We start from the raw sequence: 26,694 nt of genomic DNA, 5'->3' as shown, positions 1-26,694 counted from the left end.
ACACAGTGAGATTCCTTAAATATGCTTTGAGCTGGACATTTGGTAAGGCTAGAGTCCTATAACCCCTACACAATGTGTTAAACTAACTTTCCCAAGGCTGGAGAGCAGGTTCTCCCTTGGAGGGGGAAATCTCCCCTGATCCTCTGGCAGCGTTTAGCATTGGCTCTTTGTGACCCTAAGAAAAGCTGGTATTAGAAAAGCTGTCAAGGAAGAATTCGGGGCTTGGCCAAGAGCAACTGGGAACAGAGGCTCTGTTTCCAATGAACTTCAAAGCTGCTCAGCCTTTGCTATGTTGCCAAATGCAGGGAAAATGTAGACCAGACCTGCTCCAAATTCTGTCCCATCTCTTGCAATAGAAGGGAAATTGTAAATGTGGGCAATAATTAGCAAAAGAGGTCAAAGGAATAACCACCACTCTCTCCTCGGTTCTACCTATCACAGAGTTTGTTAATACTTCCGAAGGTGAATTGCCTGTCCAAAATCTAGTGAAATAAATAAATTTCTAGTGAAATAAATAGGGTAATTTTCTACAGCTTGAAGCGTGATTGGGCTTTTGTTTCAAACCTCCTTGAAAAAACAGGTCGTGGGATTGTTATTGTTATAATCTTTCAATGGTCTTTTGGCTCTTTTCAAACATGATGTTAAATTGTAGTTTAAGCAATGTGAGAACCTCAAAAGGCTTGAAGGGGGAATTATGGTTAATTTAAGACACGGCTTCTTAAAACATATCAGGATTGATGTAAGCAGAGTTTAGTACAGAGTTTTGATATAACAAAAATGTTTAGTTGAACGAAAAGTACAAGTGGGAACTTTTGATCTCCTTGCAACTCTAGCAGAAGATTAGAAGGGTGTTGAGCAAGTGCACATAATGGTCACTCTTGTTTGGGCAAATTAACAAAGTGCAAACCGGTCAGCAAAGCCAATTAGGTTTATTTTCCCATAATTGATCACTATTCCTGCAGTGTCAGAATTCAGCACATTGTATTTCAGAGTTCCTTTTGTTCAGCCAATGATTCTGCATAAACCTCAAGGAAATAGATATGTCCTGAAACACAAATCTATGTGTTCACCAATTTATTTTAAATTATGCTCCTGAATTTTACTGTTATATTTTCAGGTTCAAGCAAAATCTACTATTAGAGGAGACATTAAACACGTTACAAGCGATTGGACGAAGCTCCATTAAAAAAAAATCTGTAAAATGAAAGTATATTAGCAAATGATAAGTATACAGGCAGAGTTTACACACCGTATCTTTAGGGTGGCCCAATAAGTAGAAATAGGGGGAGCCATGCTTGTCACTTTTCATGCACATGGAGAGACTGGAAGGTACCATTCCTAAAAGGAAGGGGAGGAACAGCCTAGGACCAGTCATTAGAATTAACAGAAGCAGTAACATCAAGACACTATTAATCATTTACTATTACTGTTATTATTATTATTATTTATAGCAAAATAGCTTTATATTATTAGAAGAGATGTTTATAAGCAGTAGCCACCGTTTTCTAATACAGATAAGACAAAGAGGCATGCAGACAATTAATAAAAGGAAATGAATTAAGAACTTTACAGACATATTTAAGAAGCAGATATATGAGAAGGGTGGGATAAACCTTGAGGTGATTCCAAAAGGCATCTTAAGGTCAGAACACTGAAAGGTGGTACAAGATGATCTGAATTAATTTGTTTATTCATTTGTTCAGCCCAAAGGGAACAGTTCTGTTTCTCAAGTCAATGTTGGATGGGAATGCAATATTCACTTGACGCTAGACTGGTATGGGTACACCTATTTTTAGATGATCATTGACATTTCATGAGATTTTGGAGGTCTTATATGAGAACACCTAAGTTAATGTTGATGAGGAAAGGCCATCATCCAAGGTTTTATCCAAGAGTGATGCTTGGATATGTGAAAAAGGCAGCTGATTCCTAATAGAAGGAGTAGTGAAGGTCTCTTTGACTGCAACTGTGGTTGTATTTCATTTGATTTACTGCCACACAGCATCTATGTGGCTACCTTGGAAGATTCTTGGAAATAGCAACTGTTTCAGGATGCAATAACCAGGCTATTATTTTGAACAATTATATGGAGCATGTGACTGCTAGATTATAGTGATATGGCCTAATGGCTAATCAATAATAATAAACTAAACTAAACTAAACTAAACTAAACTAAACTAAACTAAACTAAACTAAACTAAACTAAACTAAACTGTAGCAATAATACAGGTGCCAATCTCTTCCTACTCAGAATTCAAGTCCTTGGTATTACTTGTACATTTTTAGATGATTGGCACCAAGATGCCAAAAAACCTTTCTGTTCCCAAGCAAAACTGCCTGGTTGTTGAAATACTTTCTTTCTGTTCCATTAACCCCTAATAGGAATTTGGTAGCAAGGAACTTTATGACACAAAGTCATAATATAGTTTATTTGATTTTAGCTTAGCCTGCTGTGTGGACCTAACAATTGCACATTGAAAACCATAGTTTCTGGCTTAGAATATATATTTTTTTATTTGTTAGGATTATATCTATCCTGTGGTTGCTCAAGACAACCCTGTGTGGTAGGTTGGGCTGAAAGATAACGCCAGTCAGGCCCAAAGTCCCTAAGTGAGTTTCCATGACTGAAGGAAGGCTTGAACTTGAGTCTCCCCAGTCCTAAACCAACACCCTAAGCAATCCTAGACCAATACCTTAAACTTTGTAGTGCCATGATCCCCCCAAATAATAAGTAAATCTGTCAGACAGCACTCTGACAGAAAGAGCTCCAACTTTGCCTGGATAACCCAGCTGTTGACTTGTCCAGGCAGAATTGGATCATAGCCTGGCTGTGACACCTGGCAGTGGGAAGCTAATCTACTCAGGTTGGAGCAGGTATGCAGGTTCAAAGCCAAGATCCATCATCTAGCCCCCCCCCAAAAAAAAGAAGTCTAGGAAGTTATGCAGGGAACTTGGGACTAGGTTAGAACACTTCAGTCCTGGACAGGTGGCCTTGCTGTCCCCATAAATGCTGTCAAATTAGAGTCCCCTCAACACCTGGATCCCACCCATGGCCAGGTCCAGTAGTGGTAGTTTAGAAAAGGCTTCCTGGATCCAGGCAAAATGAGAATGAGCGTGATTCCCCTCCAGTTTGCTTGAGATCGCTCAGGGGATTATGATCCACAGTTTGAGAAGCTTTGCCTTAACCACAACACAATATGCAAACCCAGTTAATTGTGTACTATTTAAGTGTGAATCCAGCCAAGACCAAAACTTTGGAGCTGTCTTCCAAGCAAAATAATTAGAACACTTTTATTGATGGCCTTTTCCAAACAGGCAACCCCACTGTTGCTTTTGCTACCATCAGTTCTATACCTCTGCGGTGTGTGTGTGTGTCTGTGTGTATTCTGCCTCAATCTCTGCCTCAACCAACAAACAATTGGTTCTTAACTACTGCTCTGTGTTTTAATCTACATGTTTTATGTTTTAAATTTATTGCATTGTTTCTGTATTGGTTGCTAGTTCCTTAGGCATTTTTATATAATAAGATAGAGCATAAATCAACAGACTCTCACTACCACTACTACTATACACATAAACATATACATGCCCCAGTGGGTGGCAAAAAATCTAGACACCCACCAGATGGGAACAATGAGATAAAACATTAGTGTAACTGTTTGCTCCTATCTAGTGGTCACCCAAATTTTATTCTCTCTCTTTCTGTACAACGTATACATATTCACAAATATGAATGTAACACAAAATAAGCCCCAAATACTACCATCAATGTGGAATCTACAAATCCGAGCTATTGAAAAACATCCAAACCCATCAGCTTGAGAAAGTAGTTACTGCCCGTTCAGCATCCTTTGGGTGGCTTGTGTTCATGGAGCCATCTGCTACCTTGGTGGGTCACTGGTTGATGGGCATCTCAAAGAGGAAAGCTCTTTCACTGACCCCTGTCTGTCTTCATATAGACTGTGAAAGTGAGTTGGGTTTAAATAGAGATGCCATATTTTGCTGTTTTTATTGATGAATTTATAGCTTGGTGTCTATCTATCTATCTATCTATCTATCTATCTATCTATCTATCCATCCATCCATCCATCCATCCATCCATCCATCTATCATCTATCTACCTATCTATCTATCTATCTATCTATCTATCTATCTATCTATCCATCCATCCATCCATCCATCCATCCATCTATCATCCATCCATCCATCCATCCATCTATCATCTATCTATCTATCTATCTATCTATCTATCTATCTATCTATCTATCTATCTATATCTATCATGTATCTATCTATTTTGAGATGGGTTGAGGAGATGGGGCAAAGTGGGAATGGCCTGGATGCCAATATTGAAGTTGTAACTGGTAGGAGTTGATAGATATGGTGAAAGGTCTGCACTCTTGTCATTATAGGGAAAGGAGAACAGGTTGCTCTTTCCTTTCAGGTTGTAGTCTAAACTAAGGACTTAGGGTATCAGTTAAGGTAGTTTTCTCAGCTTAAAGGTGCTTTCTAACACCAGGCAAGTTGCCGGTAAAGCATCTATTATTCAGGGCTCAATTCTGGGTGAAAACACTGACTTGACACATTTTATAGACACCTGGCTGAAGGAGTAGAACCAGTAGGGCCATATTCTACTGGAAATCCATCTCACAGACCAGAAACTCCACTTGCAAATTTGCCAATTTTGAGTATCTGCTGCTGTGTTTGGATGGCCAGGACAAGCCGGGGGTATTATTAGGATACACCCCACCTCCCCAAAACACTATCTCTTCCTTAGGTAGCTGGAGTGATATATAATGTGGCGATGGATTATCCTTGACTTCTTGCTCTGGGAGACTTCTGGGGGGATGGCTCAGTATTTCAGGTCCATCGTGACGACTTGGCACCTGATCCCATGCAAGCATCAGGCCACATCCAGGATGCATTATTCTGTTTGGTTGAAGCTGATGAACTCAAAGTGGAGGGGCTGTCTGTAACTCTGTTACAGAACATTCTCTGCCTGATGGATCTGGATGGTTTCCTGAATGCACCTGGGGAACTTCCTGCCTTATCTGTCATAATTCTGTCAACCCCCTGGCCAATCTGTAGAATGTGCTTGGCATCTTCAACCCTTAGTATCATCTTCTTTCCAGCAAAGCTTCTCTTCCTTCCAACACAGCAGCTGGGGTTATTTGGGAGTGACAATCACCCATACTTTGGTTATAACCCCTCTTGAATACTGCAATATGATTTTGATGGAGCTGCCCCTGAAAAGCATCCAGAAATGACAATTGGTACACAATGTGGTGATTAGGCTGCTAACACTGGTATAGGATACCAAGTTCTAAGGAGGCCTGCACTGTTATTTACTGGGCACAATTTAAGGTGCTGGCGTTGAGTTTTAAAACCTAAACAACTTATGTTACCTGCTGTGAACCTGCTCAGTAATTTAGATCGGCAAGAGAAGCTAATATTAACAGTTCTCTCACCTACCAGAAACTCATCTATCTGGTTTGTGGCAGAGGACTTTCTCCTATGTGGACGGACATTTGGTCCCCCACTCCAGTATATAGAGAAATGGCAAAACCCATCTCTTCCACCAAGAACTGAATTGTTAACTGAACTGATTTTAATGATACTTTTTTGGGGGGGATTGCCTGTTTGCTGAAAAAAATGTGGAAACTGTGAAGCGCTGGACATTCCTATAACTTGGGAAGTTAGTTGCATTAGACCTGTTTGTTTAGATCTTGTGCTGGTCAGGATTAAAATGAAAGGAGATGGAGATCAGCAGGAAAATGTTTGGATCCCCTCTCCCCCAAGATATTTAAAGGATAACCATAGATAGTCTTCCTCGTTTCTATGGATATTTTAGATTTTCTGCAGATTAACTGCTTTGGATGAGTCTGTACTTAGGCTGTTTAAGGTTCATTATCTTCACAAGCAACATTTGTGAATGTTGATTACTGCTCATTTTGATTACCAGAAGCTTTTCTTGCCCAATTCAGTCATTGTACCTTGACAAGGGGAAGCCAACATCAAGTGACTTTTCATTTATCAGTTTTGCAAGTTGGTTTCTTAGAAATTGGAGCCAATAGTGAGAGATGACATTTGTGACTGAAACGGGAATTCTAATGCTTATTGTCATGGAGAATTTGACTGTCTGAGGGCCACTTTTTAATATTTCTTTTCAATAGCAGCCTTTCAACTTTATTTTTCTTGAGGCTCAATATGCCTTTTAACTCCATCTAAATGTCACTTTATAGAACTGAAGTACAACACATGCCTCTAGGGATTCACACACTTCTCGACATATATAAGTATTCTTATTCCTGCTTTGCACACTTGAGCAAATTATGTTGGATGTGGACTTCAAATGCATTTGTTCCCCCAACACACTTGTGTGTGTGTTTGTTTGAATAAGTTTTACATGATTTTATTCCTACTGACTCCCTTCTCCCTTTTTATAAGGTAATAAAGTTAGATGAATGCTTGTTATTGTTTTGTTGAACAACTATATAAAAATAAAATCACATGCTTTCCAGTTTTTTAAAATTTCTGATCAGTCCTAAGAGTCTTTAATTAAGGTATTTTAGAACAGAGGGATTCACATAACTCTCTGTGTTAAAAGGAAATTTGAATTATCTTCAAAAAACAAGATAGATCTATTGATTAGCTGCAAGAACAGAATTAAAAAAGAGAGCAAAATTCTATCTTATTGCATTATTTCTTACTTCTTAATTATGGGGAGGCTTTTGAAATAAAATTATAAGTACATTGGCAGGAAAAATGAAGCTAGAATTGCGAATTGGTTGCTATTTCCATAATGACTCTGTCATCTTTCAATCTCCTTCAGAGAGAACCTCATAAAATATACAGAAAATGTAAGTTGTTCAGGCTATAAATAAGGTTTTTCCCCTTTACCTTCAAATTTTTAAAACAAAATATTTTATTTCCTATACAAATCTTACAACCCCAGATTACATTCTTGGTAAATAAAACGTTGCCTCTCAACTTGTAGTTTACAAAGAATTCCAAGAGATCATCAGCATGATGAAGCAAGCGAATGATGGCATTGTTGACCAAAGCTATGGAATTCAACGTATGGCTTTGCAACAAAAGCATGGGGCTTTCAAGCTTTCTGTGCTTGAAGGGTAAGGGAACACATGCGGGAGAAATAAAGAGTTGAGGGAAGCACCCCTTATACCTTGCTACCCATTGAACTAGACTAATTGTCTACATGGTTTTAAAAATGAGTCTGTAAGCAGAACAGGGTCATTGCTAAAATAGCAACACATTCTAGCATTATTAGTCCTGTTGATGTACTTGCAATTTCATTTCAAAAGCTTCCCCATAATTATCAAATGAGACATAACATTTCCTTCATATAGAAAAATAATATTTTATTCCTCATTTTTAATTTTCTATGTTGATTCGTTCTACTTTATAGTGCTACTAGTTACTATTTTTGGGGGGCACGTGCCTTCAAGTCAGTATTGGCTCCTGGCAACTGCCTGGATAAATCCCTGCAGTTTTTCTTGGCAAGATTTTGGAAGTGGTTTGCACTGCTTTCTTCCTATCACTATAAAATATAAAAATCAAGAACAGTGTTGTTTAAGATTGAGTTTGTGTGGAAGCACAAGAGTTTTCATATAGTTTGAACAGGCGTAATTCTTAAAGAAAATATAGGAATATAATAATTGAAAATTGATAGCATTATTTATATCTGTGAATGAAAATTCTCAACTAGAGGTTTTTGAGGAATTGAAGATCTGGTCACTCCAAAACATAATGATGCCAAAATGATGAAATATGTGTCTGGACATCATAATGCAATCTCTGTCCTTTCATATTTGCCCTTGTCTCCTTCCTCATCCCCCGACCCCCATAAATACCAATGGAAGTGGTACAAATTTGCATGTGGGAAATAGCCTGAAGTATTACTTGGTTGGTGGTAAACTTGTTTATGAAAAGGAAATACCATTATATTAGGATCTAATAGACTTTAATCTAAATTGAACAATTCTATGAAATGAATCCTAGGGTTTAAGCCTATAACTGAATTTATTTTCTAAAGATTTATTTTGCAAATATGCTACATATTCTCAAGTCAGACTGCCTGATAAAAATCTACTAAGTTGAATCCACTGATTTATTTATCCTTAATTATTTTACTTCTTTCTTAACCACCTGCCAAGACGGCAGTCACATAGAAATGCAAACTGATTTTGGAAGTCTTAATGTCACTGTACTTTGGCCACAACTCTTGGTAGATGCATCCTTTTCTTTCATAAAGCAAACTAACCAGAAGAAAAGTGCAACCAAAATCAAATACTGTCTCTTGCAGATGAATTATCTTAGTGCTGGTTAATATTAATAATAATGAAATACCCATCTTAAAGCTCTTCAGATGTAATTATTTAGACATCTGTTTCTAACGTATTGGGACATAAAGGGGATTTGAAATAAGATTTTGATGTACTTTGGAAAGGAGAAGATAAAATCACCTTTGAGTTGAGTACAACTCCTCATGGACGCATCCATGCAGTTTTCTTGGCAACAGTAAGAAGTGGTTTGCCATTGCCTTATCCCAAGATGTTTTTCAACATCCCAGACTAGTCTACAGTCCTGACCTTGCTTAGCTTCTGACTCCAGACAAAATCTACCAAAAGGAACAAGCTGTTTTTTCCTCTGGAAAAAAACAAATCTGAAGATATTCCCTAGCACACAAAATATGACGAAGGATGACCAATGCCTAACATTTCAGCATGCACAGGTTTACATGTAGAAGGGTACATACAACAGAAGATCTATCCTATTCCATGCGTCACATGACAGAGGAAACCTCAGGTTCCAAATGAATATTTTTTTCTCTGTACTCATGCCTTGAAAATCAATATGAAACATTTCTAGATAGTTATATTGGGAAAATAGCATACGTGGCTGGTCTTACTATGGGGCGTTTATTTTATTTTGTAAAAGTGTATTCATACTTTCCTTCTCATTTAAAGCACATTAAAACCAGAGCAATTAAAATCAAATTAAAAAAATCTCATTTGAAATAAAACCAATAAAAATACTAGGAAAAAGTCCAGTAAACTCAAAATGAGCATTGAAAGAGGAATAAAATAGACATTATGGAAACCTCTGCTGATGAAAACATTTGCAAAATATTTGATGGTAGAAAGGAGTTATTTCAGCAACCAGTTAAACTGCAGGCATTTCCCCAAAATGTTTATATGCAAATTTGTTTGTGAAGAAGTTGGCCGGGGTGTGTGTGGACAGATCTGTTCATAAAAAGCCATCCTAACAGTAATTGGATGCACTTTTGGAGTTATTTATTTAATTTAATTTAATTTATCTATCGAATTTGTCACCGCCCATCTCGTTGAACGACTCTGGGTGGTTTACAAGACAATTAACAGTTAAGGTATCTTCTCCTCTGTAAAGTTGCTTTTAATGGCAGTTTGGTAGGCAGTAGTGTTAAATTTAATGCCCTTGTCATTGCAATTATTTTGCCAATATAAGTGTGATGGAATGGAATTATGAAGGTCGAGCTCAGGGAGACAAACATTTTCTTAGCTCGCCAGAACCGGGTGGGAGGATCAAGAGGATGAGACTGGCACCTCCCTGAGGAATTCACACTGTTGTGGCTGGAGGACTTTGGGAACTGGAGTTTTAGTCTGGGAAGATTCTTGCTAGAGATTGTAGCTAATAAACATAGGGAAGATTGATGTCAGGCCTAGCCCAAGGAACTCCAAGAGACCATGCCAATTCAGTCCAGCTCTGCTTATTAGCTACAACCTCTAGCAAGAATCTTCCCAGACTAAAACCCCAGTTCCCAAAGTCCTCCAGCCACAACAGTGTGAATTCCTCAGAGAGGTGCAGTCTCATCCTCTTGATCCTCCCACGTGGTTCTGGCGAGCTAAGAAAATGTTTGTCTCCCTGAGCTCGGCCTTCATAATTCCATTCCATCACAATAAGAAGCGTATAACAGCATAAGTAAACATGTATCTCAGCAGGAATAATACTGCACCAGTTTGGTATAGTAGTAATAATGTTTAGAAGTGAATAGGGTGGAAGGAAGTGCATCCATATGGCAGTGGGTCGTAAACGGTTCCCTCTTCCACCACATCCATACATCTTTTCCAGAGGATGAAGAGATGTTCCAGAAAGACACTCAGAGGAATTACAGGATGGAGACAAAGAGGAAACTTCATTGCACAAGTTACTTGCAGTGTTACACCAAATACAATACAGGTGTTCTGAAATGTAAGAATCACCAAATCGACAATAATGATGATGATGGTAATAAAAAAGAAGAAACCCACCATATTCTGGGACCTGTCCAGTTCCACGTTTTAGTAACAATCGCACTCTTCTGCCACCAGATTTGATGAGTTCTATTGCTCTGGCATGCGTCATATCTCTTGTACTTTCCCCATTGATTTCAATAATTTGATCTCCCACCTGCCGGATTAAAAAGGGGCCAAATTAATACTTGTAAACACAGCATTTCATACACACATATAAAAATTGTTAATTCACATATCATTAAGTTCAATGTATCTGGATTTTAGCCCTCCTGCTTAATGAATTAAAGATGTACAAAGTTCAGTCACATCTCAGAATTTTCTACCTACTGCTGCCTTCTCCTTCTCTTCTTTGTTATTATTATTATTATTTAGAGTTTTGTATCCAGTTTCTCTTCTAAGATCTCAAGGTGGATTTCCTTTCACTTTATCCCCACAAGAAGAATTCTGTAGGGAAGGTTGGTCTAAGAGAGAGAAACTGCCAAGTCACCCAGTGACCTTCCAGAACTGATGGTGGACTTGAATTTGGCTCTCCCTAGGCTTAGTCCAACACTTTGTCCAATGCACCCCACTGGCTTTCTTCAGCCAGAGTGAGTTCTGCTTGTGAGTTGCAAAGACATTTAGGATACAACGACCTCAAGAATGTAATTATGTGGTATTGTGTGTCAGTTGAGTTCCCAATTTAAAAGTGTGCCACAGTGCAGAGGTCAAGCATCAGTCTGTTTCTGAAAAATTAAGTTCAAACATATGACAAAAGAATGGTGAATAATCACTGGGCGTAATAGTTTAGAATCTCTCTAAGTCAGTGTTGTCCAAACTTGGCCACTTTAAGATGAGTGGACTTCAACTCCCAGAATTCCCCAGCCAGCCATGCTGGCTGGGGAATTCTGGGAGTTGAAGTCCACTCATCTTAAAGTGGCCAAGTTTGGACAACACTGCTCTAAGTGAACATTTCTTCCCCCCTGCTTGAAGTCACCAGAATCAACAAACAATTGTGTTTCTGTGGTAGACTGAAGTGCCTGTTCACACTCACTATCCATTTGCAATTCTGTGAGGCACGAGTAAGTTACATCTTAATTACTCTTTTCTTTTGTTCTTATGTTTAGAAGAAAGTGTCACTGCCATTCACTTAATTCAGATTCATCAGCCATGCACTAGAACAACTGAGCTATGAAATTGGGCGGCCTGTTTTCTGACAATAATGAGGAGATAATCTTCCTAGGGAACATCTAAATGACATTATTATTGATAGGTTAATTACAAAGAAAAGTGTAAATCTTTAAGAAATCATTAGAATAAAGAGTCTTTGAGGGAGTGAAACACTTAGATGTTCTTAAAAATATTTCTTCTGTGTAGTAGGTAAATCATTTATATTGTTCTGACATATTTATCTCAATAAGATCAAGAAATGTCTATTACTTTCTTTGACAATCAGGTCTTCCCAAGACAAGCATATTTCTATCAATGCCGTGCAGTTTTAGGCTCCTGGTTGGCCTGGTCACAGTTACCTACAGGCATTCTGTATGCATTTCACAAGAAGCATGAAAAGCTTTCTTAGAACAAGGTAGAGAAAACATGCAGAGGCTGGCTTCTGGGATTCATTCTCCTGCAGAGACCATCTGTTTGCATGTATCTGTGCACTGAGAAGCTGGGCTGGGCTGGGCTGGGCTGCACACACTTTGCTCTGGCTCTGACGGGAAGGGAGGCAGGCCCTGAATGAAACAGTTGCCAATGTTTTGAGCTCTATCCAACTGCCTTTCTCGTCGTGATGCAGAATTGTTCAGAATTTCTTTTTTCTGTAGTCCAGCCTGATCCATCCCAGTACTGAAGTCTTTAAAAGTCTTTCTTTTGCTGACTTTCATCAAGCCACCACACCAAATTTGGTCGTATTCTGTTCCATTTTCAGTTATTGGGGTGACATCCAGATAGTGTCCTGAGCCCCTTTACATAATTTGTACCCAACATTTCACTGAATTGGAAAGAATAATAAATGTATGCATGAAGAATCCTACATGCACCTGAGCATATACCCAGTTATTCAAACCCTAACCCTAACCCTAACCCTAACCCTGGTAGACAGCATCATATTCTGCATTACATTTCACTGGGGAGCTAACACAGAGCAATAAATATAAGTCATGGATCAGTAACTTAATGTTCCTTAGATATCTTGGAGTGTAAGACCCAGAATCCCTGATTTTTTAACCCTGTAACCCTTAATGTTTTGACATTTGGTTCCTACCATCAATAGACTAAACCGCTGAGTGATACTATATAACTAATGATTGCTTGCAGACATGTTTCTAAATTAGTTTCTTTGGGATAAAATACAAAACATCTCATCCACAATAAAAACAATCCAAAAAGATATGGACTTCAACACAGCCATAGATAACAACAGATAGGACAACGGCCCTGTTTTTCTATTTTCAACTTTCTTTTCCAGTCACGCAGAAAAAAAATATTTTCTGTATAAGAAAGGTGGAAGGTATGAAGTAGTTTTATTGGAAGACATGCAACAAAATTAGACCTTATCATTCTGAGTTGAGGAAGTTACCAGGAGCGTTAAGGAATGGGAAGGTGGGAAGCAGAGGAAGGAATACAAAAATCAAGATGGTGCCCAAGACCATATTGCCCTTTTGAGTATGTGGTTGTGGCCATCATCCTGAGTTTTTAACTCCCCTCCACCCATGGTCCTGAAGTGACAAAACAGACTGGTGAATTTAGCACCTCAGTAAATATTTTCAGTTGGCGTTCCTGGTTCATTTCTGATGTTTCAAAACAATTACAGTAGCTTAAAGCAAGGATGCTGCAGTGTCATTCTTGAATGAGCAAGGTTCTGCCAATAAAAATAAAATCATTACAGGTGGACTATTTCCCTGCCACATCAGAGAGAAATGTAATTACATGTGTGGGCTTTCAGCCTCTGTTAAGTGGCGACTTTTAATGATAAAAACAGCCCCTGATTGTGCACAAAGGGTACCGTTGCCTGCCAACTTAATGCATTTGATAATTAAACCTCCTGAAAGAGACTAATTGCCTGATGGAAAGTGACATCTTCTTTCTAAATGTGGATTGTAGTTTCCAGAAAAATTGTTTGGGCATCTTTTTCCTCACCATCCTTCCTGCTGACAGAAAGAGACAGTAGATGAATTTGTGGCATTGTGAAAATCTGCTCATAAGAGGATCCTTTTCCTACTTCCCCAACTGGTGGTTCCTCTCTTGTTGAAGCTGAGTTCATAATAACCCCCATTATAGCCAGCAAAAATTAGAAGCTCTCACATACATTATCTCCCCAAGGGTTAAATTACTAGTTCAGGGATGGGCCACCTGATGCCATGGGGCTAAATGCAGCCCCAAACCACAGTTTTATGACCCACCTCAAAATATCTTTTACTACACCACTGAACATTTTGCTCCCTGCCATTATGAGATGGAAAATATATTAAAATCTGTGAATTCTGAAATATTGTTTGTGACTGACTTACCCACTCTGCATTATTGTCACACCCACCAGGTCCCTTGTCTCCCATTCCTTCTGACCATCACAAGGTTGCCCACCCCTGTTCTAGATAGCCTGAAAGAAGCAATGGCTACTTGGCCATGGCTCCATTTCTTCAAGTGTTGTTGAGGATTACAAAAGGTAAAGTGTGTGAAGCATTCTCAGTCTTACCAGGAGGAATCACTGTTATTCTGTGGCAAGAAAAACAACAAAGACTTTAGTATCTACCAGATTTATTAAGCTGTAAGGCTGAATAGATGCCTTGCCTCAGCATAACCTTTTATGGACAACCATCCATTTCCTCAACCACATGGGGTTTTATACTGAGGTAGGAGCAGGGCCATAGAAATGCTGAGTCTGTGACATTTCATTTCTTTCTGATCTCACTGCTTACTATTCTGCACCACCATCATCTTGCTTATATACTGTCATAGGACACTCTTCCACACAGCTGATCTAGTAGAATGAAAACACAGAATACTATGCCGTAAGATTTGTGTTATTCTGAACTCTAAAGTACGACAGAAGTGAAAGGCTTGGAGTTATCTGACCAGAATCTTTGACTCAAAGCAAGAAGCATTGCTCCACCTTGACGAGCAGCTGAGGAAGGCCCAACCTGTCTTGGCTGGTTGATCTGCTTGGAGAACAGTAGCTTCCACGCTGTGCATGTTATAGGAGTAGCTGATGCCAAGCAATGTAGCCCTGCTGCTTCACAACCATTTGGAGTGCAAAACATTTCCCAAAGGGTCACACACAACCTGTTACCAATGCAAAACAGCTGCTTCTCCCTCAAGAGAATTGTTCCACATTTGAGTCATAGTGTTCCAGTTTCAAAATCATGCAATTGTGCTAGGGTTTCTCCCTGCATTTTTACAGCCTGCTGATTTCAGGTGATGAATAATGAGAAAGCATGTGGCTAGAGAGTGAAAAGGATTCTTATTTTCTTCTTTAAAACAGCTTCGTTCATCAGAAGTATAAGAAGTGAAAGAGAATGCCGTGCCAATTTATAAGACCCAGTATTATTAAAACATTCCTCTCATGGAAATAGAATTTATTGTCTAGTATTGCTCCACAGTAGCAAATATACCTTGCTCTAATCTTGCTATACCAACTATCTAAAAGAAGTGATCTCCACATGATTCATTGCACCAGGATAAAAATGGTACACAGTTGAAAAGGTGTGTTCTACTAAAGCAGTACATGCTTACTGGCTGCAGACACACTTAGCTGCACTATACAATGTATGCTTCCATGTCCATGGATTTTAGGCCCAGTGTTCCTGTCCTAATATCTCTTAAGTAGATCGTAGTCTGTACTGTATTTTTTAAATCTCAAAACACAGAGGAAACATTGCCCTTCTGCTGAATAAGGAACTGCTCTTGGAATGCCCTTCCTAGAATAGATTCTGGCTGTAGATGTATCAGAAAGCAGAAACACTTCCCTCCTTAATAATCCTCCCTCTTGTTCACCGCTATGTGTGATGGGGACAAAGGAGAATAGAACTAAATTATGTCCTATGGTGAAGTTTTGGCAGGTGTTTACTATGCCTGTTCACTGCTCACTCGTTAGAACCTTGCAAATTAAGCAACAGAACAAAGGAATTATAGCTATTTTGTCTTTTTTCATATCCCTGTGCTGTTGCCTTCGTGGACTCCACTGAGCTGCTTCTCGTTGTCTTGCTGGGAATTATTCATATACTATTGATGTAAAAAATCAGTGGATAAACCAGTTCTTTCCTGGTCAAGCAGGATGACTGAACCTTATTTGGATGATTTTCCTTAACTGGGAATGCTACAAAAAGTAGAGGACTTTTCTGAAGAGCAAGAACTTTAGGAGTTCCTCTGTTCTTCACCTTGCATAGTACTAGGGAACTGGTTGACTTCATTTTTCTAAGTCTGTGTATGGCTTTCATTGGATTAGCCCTGTACCAATGAATGCTCTGGAAACTGTGAAGCAGCAGGATATTTTAGGTTGCAATTTAAATTATATAGAAGAGTAAAACAATATGCATTTTGGCCTACATTATTCTGTTAGCCGAAGATTTACAGCATGATTCTGGATGGCTATCCATTATGAGTGTTGTTATTTTGTTCAAGAACATATTCCAGAAATTTTATGCATAATTTACCAATGGCTATGCTAATTCATTCCACAGAGTGAAAAATGTATGTACTCCTACAGATAATTCAGATTTAACAACATTAATTTAACAACAGTATCATTTTTTTTATAAAAAAAGCTGAATTAGATCTGATTAAAGCTGAGATTATTAGCATGACTTTCTCTTTTGGGGGTTATTTTCCATGAATTATAAAGATACCTGCAGCTAGACAAGCAGTCTACATGTTTTAGAGAATAAAATTAATCATAACTTTAAAAGGAGAAGTCCTTTTCTTCCTGTTTAGTTTTCTTTGACTATGAGAGCTGAACTGTTCTTGAAAATAGATGACATAATAGGTCCCCCATTTGCTTCTTATTATGGAATAAAATATACAGCTGAAATAAATTCAGGTACCCTAAAGAAAATGCATTCTACATTATCTAATATTTTACTTATGTCTCACTGCAGTTCAATATATTATATTACTAAGGCTTTAGGATTCTGATCCATCAAAAGCCAGTGCCTGTTTTATTAAAAGTGGATAAAGATGAATGCAGTAGAGAATTAGGGTCGTGTCCTCCAAATGCTTTAGAATACAAAAGATGACTGAGGACTTGGCTACGGGAGCTGAGATTTATTACAAGTAAACTCCACTTTAAATTCAGCACACAGCCTATATGAAGCCTTAGCAGAGAAACTACCATAACTCAGAATGACTTCCTAAAGAATGTTCACTTATTTTTAGCGTGCTAATTTATTATTTTTTGTTTAATTATAAATCATCATTCCTCCAAATTGCTCAGAGCCTACTACATATTAACCTTGGGTCCTGGGAGATATCTACCCTTTTAGATTGAGAGAATTAAGTTTAAAGGCTGAGCAAATTCCAAGTGCAAAGTGATATCATTAGAACAGGTGCGGCCAAATACTGTAGCTGCATTTTGTAATATGGCAAATTAGGGTTTTTTAAGGGATAAAACGGATACATTAATGGGTGCTTGCAGGGGAGAAAAATTCAGAAGGGTATAAGGGACACAATTTCTTACAAATTTCCTTCTTTCCCCTTACAGATCCAGTTGAAAATTTGGTCCCACTGACACTGGAGGCCACAAAATATTGTATGTGTTGGGATCACATGCAGCCTGTGGATTGTGGATCATTCCTTAGCAGTACGTTGTGGATCATTCCAAAGCAAGTACATTAACTGGAAACCTGGAAAATAATCTATGAATGGGAGAATTACAAATAAGGGCCAATGCCAGTGACAATTAAGATATGCTTTCAATGATGAGGCAATAATAATAAATTAATCAATTATTAATACCCTAAATTAAATTAGCAATGGGGAATTATGTCAAGTAAAACCTTGCTGTTCAGAATAACTGAAAAAAGGAGCACTTAAAACTTTCAGGTACATTGAATTCACTGTTTGTCTTAGAATCATATAATTAGAGTTGAAAACTGCCATGTCAGCTGTCCAGCCTCCTGTTTAATGAGGGATTCAAATTAAAGTTCCTCTGATACATGGCCATCTAATCTCTACTTGAACACATCCAGTGAAGAGGAACCCACCATCTCTCTGGATAATTGGCTCCTCTTGCTGAATTGCTTCTATTTTAAGATGTTTTTTCAATAATATTTAATCAGAATCTGCCTCCCTGTAATTTAAATAAATCATTCCATGTTCTGGACTCTGGAGCAATAGAAAACAGGTCTTGATCATCTTACGTGTGATATCCACTCAGATATTTGCAGAGTGCCCTCATATCCCTCCTCATTTAAACATTCCCAGTTCCTTCAATCTCTCTTCATAGGGCTTAATTTCTAGTTTTCAGATCATCCTCATTGCCTTTCTCAGAATCTGCTCCAGTTTCCCTGACATCTTCTTATAGTATGGTGTCCAGAATTGGACACAATACCCAAGGAGAAGCCTGACCAAGGTAGAATAAAGTGAAGCTACCACTTCTTCTGGTTTGGAAATTATACTTTTCTTGAAGCAGTCAAAATTACATTTCCATTTTTGGCAGCTGCATCACAGTGCTGATTCTATTCAGTTTGAAATCAACTATATTCCAAGATTTTTTTTTTTCACAAGTACTGTTACCAAGCCAGCTATCTGACAGCTTCCCTTCTTGCATTCTGGATTGGAAATAGGCAATTCAAGTCATAGGCATCCATGAACTCCGATTAATGGTATTTATTAGAAAAAAGGTAAGTATTTCAGTATATTTATATTTCAGAGATGCCCTTTCTCTTAGGGTTCCAGAAAGCTTTGAAAACCTGGCTTTGGTCCTAGGCCTGGGGTTGTTGTTTGTTATTTAAGGCCCCTGTTTTGTTTTGTTGGTTTTGTTGTTTATTAGATCATTTTACAGGTGGTCCTTGACTTATGACCACAATAGGGACCAGAAAATTTGTCATTAAGCAAGGCATCACATTCTGCTCTCAATTTTACAACATTTTTTGCAGTGGTTGATAAGCGAATCATGTGGCTATTAAATGAATAACATGGTTCCCCATTGATTTTGCTTGTCGGAAGCTGGCTGGGAAGGTCACAAATGGCGATCACATGACCCCGGGATGCTGCAACCATACATGCTGGTTACTAAGTGTTGAAATTTTGATCACATGACCATGGGGATGCTGTGACGGTCATGTGAGGACCGGTCATAAGTCACTTTTTTCGGTGTCGTAATTTCAAATGGTCACTAAACGAATGGTCATAAGTAAAGGACTACCTGTAGTCTAGGTTGTCTGTTGGATTTAATTGTTTTTGTGTTTTTTTAGTTTTGTATGCCACCCAGAGTTCACTGGAACTGAATGTCCAATAAATTTAAATAAATAAATAAATAATAAAGTAGGCAACTTAAGGCAGCAAAACTGTAATCTACTTACTCCTTTCTACATAGAGGGTTGGATGTCCTTTTCTTTTGCAAAGGAGGGGGAGTTTGTTCACTGATTTGATAACACCACTTTTATTAATGTAAGAGACAACTCTCACAGCATCCTCCAACCTATACCTGTGCATGTGATTTCTGTTTCTTAAATAAAGAACTTCATATGTGTATCCATTAACATTCTATTATTTTCAGTCCATTTTTCCAACCTATCATGATAAATTTTATAATTTTTATTTCTGTCACCTTATGTCAGCCCTTTAAGGCAGATCAGAATAGGAAACTAATATCATGTATGCTAGTACTAATTTTATTATAAGCTATAGTTACAGAATCTTGCAGTCTGAACATACCTCCCCTCTCCCTCCCTTTATCTGTATGTGAATAGGGAGAGGCTTGTCTGTGAAGTTTACTCAGGTTACATTTCTATCCAGACTCAGGTTTCTTTTATCTGTCCCTCAAGGCCATTCCCTCTTTCCTTTATACTCTAGCTATTCGTTACCCTAATTGGTTTTCAGTCATTGGCAAATCTACTGAACATTCCTTTACCTCCTCTCAAATACTTAATAAAAAAGGTAGAAGGGAATACAGTATAGATGTAAACTTTGAGGGGGAGGGCAACAGGCCTTATGCCTCTCCAGGATTCCCCAGAAGTGGCCATGTCTAGCAGGCCAAACCTCATTTTGGTCTATGCTCCCACACCAACTGGCTTCATCTGACTCTGCATGGACCAATTCAGCATTTTATTTCATTTAAGTTGCCATGTCCCCAGGCTGTCCAGATAGAATTAAAAATTATTGAAATCTATTTCTATTGTTTTACATCTTACATACCTGCTATATAAAGGCTTTTTGGACATCTATTACTTGATTGAAGCCTGCCCCCACTCTTCCTGGGGAATTGTTAAGTTCTACCCCAACCCCAGAAACTGACATGGGGATCAGGTCTGAACATTATGACATCTCAATAGACATCTAATTTCAGTGTAGTAAGAAACCATTGATGAGTACTCTTCGACTTCAATTTTTGAGCCAGTTATATTATCAACTTTTGTGTTACTCCATCAGTCCCACACTTAACTAGCTTGCTAATCAGAATGTTGAGAGATATTTTGCCAAAGGCTTTTCTGAAATCAATATATATTGTATCTGCAGCATTCCTATATGTTACTAAGGCTTCCTTTTAAAAATGAGATAAAGTTAGACTGACAAGATTTGTTTTTGAAAAATACTTTCCAAAGTTAGCTAATTGCCACATTGTTTTCAGGATGTTTGTACTGATATTGGACTGTCTGGTCTGTAGTTCCCTAGTTCCTTTTTGAAGACAGTGCTACATATTTGTCTAGTGCTTCCCTAGTTCTCCAGATGTAGGCAAACAGAACAAACATTAGTCAGACTACAACAAGTTCCTTCAGGATGTAGTTTACCTTACTTTGAGGTCTGAACTCATAAAAAATATATATATATACATGTCCCCTGACCATGGTCTATCTTATCCCTTCATCCTGGTTTTCAACAGATGGAACACATTCCCTCTTGTTGGAGAAGTCTGAGCCAAAATAGGAATTGATGGCTTACTTTGGTACCTGTTAGGCATTTTGCCATTTTCACCAAACTGTTGATGGTCTTCTTCAGTATTGTTTTATTAGTGTAAACTAGGTTGCCGAGCAGAGTGAGGCTATCACTTCAGTGGTAGATGCTAGAGACCAAAGATCGCACCTGTTCCTTTTGATCCTCCCTCAATGCCATATAGCCTGTTTTGAATCCTTGAAAGTAGTCTCCTGTCCTCTAGTATGATCAAGGGCACTGTTTTTGCAACTATCAAAAGAACTGTTCAACTGTCACTCCAACCAGCCACTGTATATCAAACAAAGAAGGACATCTTGTCCTTTGTCTCAGAAGCAATATGTCTTAGGTTAGTTCTGGTGCAATTTTGAATAAAGAACACTCCTGTTTACTCAAGGATCTCAATAACTGAATATCTGGATGTTCAACCAGAAAATGAGATTGAACTATCCTTTTCCCCCCAGCATTCAGGGGACTTTGATCTGATGAACTTGTTAAATTTGAGCAAACTCTGTTTCCTCTTCCAGTCAATGTTTTCAATTTTTATAAAAAGGTGTTCAATGTTCCGTATGTTTTACAGGGTTTTATTTTTTATAAGTATTTCTATTCTAAACCCTGAAAAGCTCAGTTCCCCCAGCCCTGTATATCCCATCATTCTTAGTTCATTTATTCTTTTAACCCAATCACTGATCCTTAATGGAGAGTCTCTCGCACTATTTCATTTTCTCCAGTTATTTGCTTTTCTCTCACACAAGTTTGCTGAAAGACTTCAGCATTCCCATGATTGCAACCTCACATACTTGTGTACAAGCCCTGCAAGTCTTTTTTTCTAACCTTAGTTTTCATTTTGATATAATGCAACTGTGTGCAGATATGTCTCTGCAGCCAAAGTAAGAGGAAAGAAACATTCAGAATTACACAGAGATGGGCGTAAAGTTTGTTAATGCTAATGGTCTCAACAGTCATGCTTCTGAAGGCTTCCATTTATGGGAAATATTCTAAAACCATCAACGCTTAGTTCCTTGATAGCTCAAGCAAGCACTGTCTACCTTGCAGTTTCTACTCTGTGCTGATGATTTAAGAAATACTGAGCTACCCAGCATTCAGGCAACCATCTGCAACATGTAGGTATGTGCCTCCACAGAATACAGACAGAATCAGTTGCATGGATATCTGACTGCCTTAGGAAAGTAATGATATAGTAAGAATAATGGAAAGAAGCGTTCAGCAATTGGACAGACTGTTTCGGCAGGTGGCAAATTCTCCTTCATGGTGGTGTTTAAAGAGAGGTTGGATGGTCATCTGTTGGGGACGCTGTATCAGTTACTTCCTACTCTAAGCAGTGGATTGGACCAGATATCTCCAGGATCCCTTCCAACCTTTACCTTCTATGATGCTCTGATCAGATATGAATTTAAATGCATGTTGGGGCAAAACCATCAATTCTGCCCATTGCTTGAACAGTCTTCAGATGTTGAGTGCCCAGTTGTGCTGTGGGTTTGTAAGCATGTCTAGCTCCTTGCTATCTCTAGTACTGCCTTATCAGGCCAAGTATGAGTACATCCTACACATGAGTAGGACGAGTGTTTCCAAGAAGGTTCATAATTACAGGACATCCAAAATTACAGACACATATTTCAATCTTTAATCATGTACTCCAGCAATAGTGACTGCAACTGAAGGGGATAAATTGCATTCTGACAGGAATAAAATCGTGCAAAGAGGCAGGATGGGATAGTTTTGCTCCTTAAAAGATTTTTTTATATGCAGATAAATCTGCAATAATGATCAGACAGATTTGCTTAGCTGTGTTTATATGTTCCTTACATAATGATTATTGTTTTGTGCAGTTACTGGTGTTCATATTTTTAATTCTGTGATTTGACTTTATTCATTTGGGCATAAGCTTGACAACATGAACACTGTTTTCTCTTTGAAATGAAGAAAAAAAGGGAAATCACGGATGGCTAATATTGATATGCTGCTCTTCTGAAGTCTATCAATGCTATGTGATAGATTAGTTCCATGAGAAAACCCTTTGTTGCAAATGTATTGCTATGTAATCATAACATCTGCCTCACAATACAGTACAGTAAGCTATTTTCTACACCAAACAAATGAGCAGATACATATTTAATCAGATGTGAGCCCACTGAATTCAACGGAGCTTATTCCTAGTCTGCATCTACAGCACTGTTTCTCAGCCTTGGCAACTTTAAGATCTCCGGACTTCACAAGCCGGCTGAGGAATGCTGGGAGTGGAAGTCTACAAATCTTAAAGTTGCCAAGGTTGAGAAATGCTGCTGTAGAGTTTACTGTACCAGCCTAGTGTTTTAGGTTCCCCAGCCTTGAAAATCAGAGTGTACAGGACTCCAGCATTAATACTCTATCTTATGTATATTTAATGAGACGTAATCTTTATGTTGCTCAATGCCACTGGCTTTCAATGGTCTGCTAGCATTTACCTCCTCAATCCGTCTTACCCTCATTCGTCCATTTCTTATTGCTGGCCCGTCTTCTGCCAATCTCAAGACATAGAGATCCATTTTGTATTCTCTTCCACCTCGAATACTGAATCCAAACCCTTTGGCTCCCTTTTCCATGTCAACAGTAAAATAATCAAAATCCTGAACAAACCAAGGGAGATAAGAAAAATAAATCGTTTTAATAAATGATAGCATTTTTCTTTACCAAGGCCAATATTTTCAATGTATTGCCCATGTCAGTGAACAGACATGGACTCAGACTAATTTACCACTTTATACCATGATGCTCAGTTGAAATATTCACTGGTTTTTGCTTTTTTTAATGATCATATGGATCTAGTTCTCATCTGCTTAATGTGAACTCCAGGTTTCTGTATGATGTTGTCTTCTTCAGCTCTGTTTGGTGTAGTGGCTAAGGCATTAGGCTAGAAACTGGGAGACTATGAATTCTAGTCTTGCCTGAAATACAAAGCCAGCTGGGTGACTTTGGGCCAGTTACTCTCTTTCAGCCTTAGGAAGGAAGCAATGGAAAACCACTTCCAAAATCATGCCAAAAAACCCTGCAGGGACTTGTCCAGGCAGTTGCCAGGAGTCAACAATGACTTGAAGGCACAGACACAGATATACACACACACACAGACACAGACACACACAAAGATAAGATCAGAAGCTCTTATTTTAAGGACAGGTACACCGCAGTTTGCCATATTCTCTGAAGCTGGTAACTTGTGATTAAGTACAATATACTTGAAACAATGATGCTTCAAATCATGATTCAACAAAACCTGAGCTACAATTTACATTTTATATTAAGTACAGTGCAGTTAAGGAGGGAAAAACCTAAAGCAAAAATTTCTCATCTTTTCATGGCTGTTCCAGAGAAAAAAAAAAAGAGGGGAACATACAAGCCTAAAGACCACCTAGTCTCTGCTCCATCATGATAAATCATAGTTTATTTTGGCATCTGAATGCAGACAACACATATAAGATAAACACTTAAGATATCAGCAGATGGATAATCAAGTTACCACATGTTCATATCAATGCACTCAGTGTCACAGAACATGGCATTATTCCAATGAAGTGACTCATTGAATCATTAAGATCAAATACTTAGGTGGATATGAAATAAATGGGGTATGCTTCTGAGAAAATCATTAAAGGGTTGGAATCCAAATCCACAGACTGCAGAGAGGGCTGTAAAGAAGATTTTGAAAATATGACACACATCTCAAACATAAATACATTGGAAAGCTTTTTTACACATAAGCTGATGCTTTAATAACCTTTGAATAGTTGGGTTCTGTCATTTCAAATTATATGTTACATGTTATACAGTCTCTCTATCTCTGTACTGTATATCTGAGGGTTTAGATTTATTCACACAATTCAGATTCAGTTTAAAAAATCAAGAAAAGAAAATGTATCCATAGAAAAATGCAGTATGCGGGAAATGTGCTATATTTTGTTCCTATGCCCTAATATGGAGGAGATGAGTCTGCCTACTGGGATGAGGTGGACCGGGTGTTTTCGTGGTGCGGAGACAATAATTTGGCTCTTAATATCAATAAGACCAAGGAGCTTATAGTGGACTATAGGAGGAATAGATTAGATGTCCAGCCCCTGGTTATCAATGGAGACCGAGTGGAGCGAGTAGCCAGTTTTAAGTTTCTGGGTGTTATTATAAAGGAGGACTTGACCTGGGGCGCTCATATTGCAGCCTTGGTTAAGAGGCCCAGCAGAGATTATATTACCTGAGACTTCTCAGGAAACACCAACTGAATGAAAAACTGCTGGTGACCTTCTACCGCTGTACCATTGAGAGCATTTTAACCTACTGCACCTGTGTATGGTTTGCTAACTGCACAGTGGCAGATAGGAAAGCGCTCCAGAGGGTTACCATCACTGCCCAGAGGATCACTGGCTGCCCTCTCCCCTCTTTGGAAGAACTTTATAGTTCCCGCTACCTTAAGAAGGCTCAAAACATTCTTAAGGACCCATCCCACCCGGGACATTCTTCTTTTGAACTATTACCATCTGGCAGACGGTACAGGATAAGGAAAACAAGGACCAATAGGCTGAAGAATAGCTTCTATCTCAGAGCTGTAACTATACTGAATTCTATCGTATAGTGAAGTATTAATGCAGCATCAGGGGTTGTGCAATATGGAATGTGAAGGTTGTGTTATATGTGTTTTATGTGTGTTATGTGTTTTATGTGTTCTGTGGTTTTTATATTTTTAAAGCTGCACTGGGGTGGCATTAATTTCGTTGTACAAGTTGTACAATGACAATAAAGATTTCTATTCTATTCTATTCTATTCTATTCTATTCTATTCTATTCTATTCTATTCTATTCTATTCTATTCTATTCTATTCTATTCTATTCTATTCTATTCTATTCTATTCTATTCTATTCTATTGTGGAGGAACAGATGTAACCCGTCAACCCATCGGATATACAGAGTTCAGGAAAAACATCTATGCTAAATTCTTTAATGGCATAAACATGCACTTTTAAAATGTTTTTTCCATGATAATGAGGTATAAAAAAAATGACTCCATTCTTTAGCACCATTACTACCTCAGGGTCAGAGCTGTGCAGCAAAAATCTGATCCTAATTGATTCAATTTGGAAAATCAAACTGATTTGGGTCAGTTTGATTCTGATTTCCAAGTTAGTTCAGGAAAAAAAAATTCTTTTTCTGCACATGCTCAGAAGGGTCTGAGACATCATCCAAGCTGATTCAAAGACACTGCAGATTTGATTACATCACCAAAGAATGGAAGTATGGCCTTACTGGATCAGGCGAAAGTCCAGCATTTTCTTTTTCAGTGGGGCTTTTGAGGTGTTCTCAAACAGGCATTCCCACTATTGTTCCCCTGCAAGTGATATCTGGAGGCATTCTGCCGTCCCACCTGCAGGTCCCATGACTGAGAGCCCTTGACAGAACTGCCCTTCAGTCGGAATATCCAATCAAATATTTGCTCAGCCCTAATCAGCACATCCCAGCTGTAAACGTAATTCACGTGAAATGTAGCTTATGTGGGAGAGTATATTTATTGCTTTATGCAAACTGTATCCATGTTTGGCTGGCTCTCTCTGCGTATTAAATCTGTGTCTTGACAGACGATGTCTCAGGATAAGTCTACTGGAGTTGGTGAGCAGGAACACGTCAGGACCTGGGCACCTGTTCAATTTATGTGCAGAGAACGTCTGCTTGGATGTTTCAAATGGCAATGTAAATAGACACATAAGGTATGAGCTGCTGGACAAACAGTCATTTTGTTTGAGCGCCTCTGTAGGCTTTTTAAAATGATTTCCTAATTACAAGAAGAATTGATCTATAAAAGTGACAGAAGTGGCAATATTTACACAATATCCATATAGTTACATTTAGCCAATCCACTAGTGGGGCTGTTTAGATGATCCATGCAGTAAAAGTGACTATCTTGTTCTCCTGTTTAAACAAATGATATGGCTCTCATCCAAAGAATCATGTTATACAAGAATAAGAGTTTATATAGCCGAGGTGGTATATTACTTGATCAACTATCACCTCAACCTATCTTGGAAGGTGTTTTTTTTTAAATACAGAAGGGTTTATACAGCTTGCTTTCACAGAAACCACTGTACTTTACAAAGAAAGTGAAAGAAATCCTATATTTATTTATTAGTACTTTTCTGTCCTGCTCCTTAACCCCTAAACATCTCCAGAGTAGCAAATAACTAAAATAACAGATATAAATATAAATGTATGAATAAGTTATTTAAGGGTAAAATATCAAAGCAGGGCATTAAAACAGAAATAGCAATTAATTGCCACATTGACCTAGAATCAGGACGATAGCAACAC

The 26,694-nt window shown here is 38.3% G+C and overlaps 1 protein-coding gene across 13 annotated transcripts in view; it reads right to left on the bottom strand.

Annotated features, from left to right (window-relative positions):
- The window catches only part of MAGI2 (membrane associated guanylate kinase, WW and PDZ domain containing 2), a 659,127-nt gene that overhangs the window by 20,108 nt on the left and 612,325 nt on the right, over window positions 1–26,694 (bottom strand). For all 13 annotated transcript variants that reach the window (XM_088134918.1, XM_088134917.1, XM_088134920.1 and 10 more), the window contains 2 exons: window positions 22,835–22,978; window positions 10,308–10,446 (listed from right to left, as the gene is read on the bottom strand). In XM_088134918.1, the coding sequence (XP_087991044.1) occupies window positions 10,308–10,446; window positions 22,835–22,978 (283 nt within the window). The remainder of the gene's footprint in view (window positions 1–10,307; window positions 10,447–22,834; window positions 22,979–26,694) is intronic.

Source organism: Python bivittatus, unplaced genomic scaffold (genome assembly GCF_059951505.1).
Source record: "Python bivittatus isolate LINGU-HERP-01145 unplaced genomic scaffold, Pbiv_v1 ctg000120_np1212, whole genome shotgun sequence".
Lineage (NCBI taxonomy): Eukaryota > Metazoa > Chordata > Lepidosauria > Squamata > Pythonidae > Python > Python bivittatus.
The sequence above is the reverse complement of the archived record's forward strand: the minus strand, read 5'-3'. Positions and strand labels throughout refer to the sequence as shown.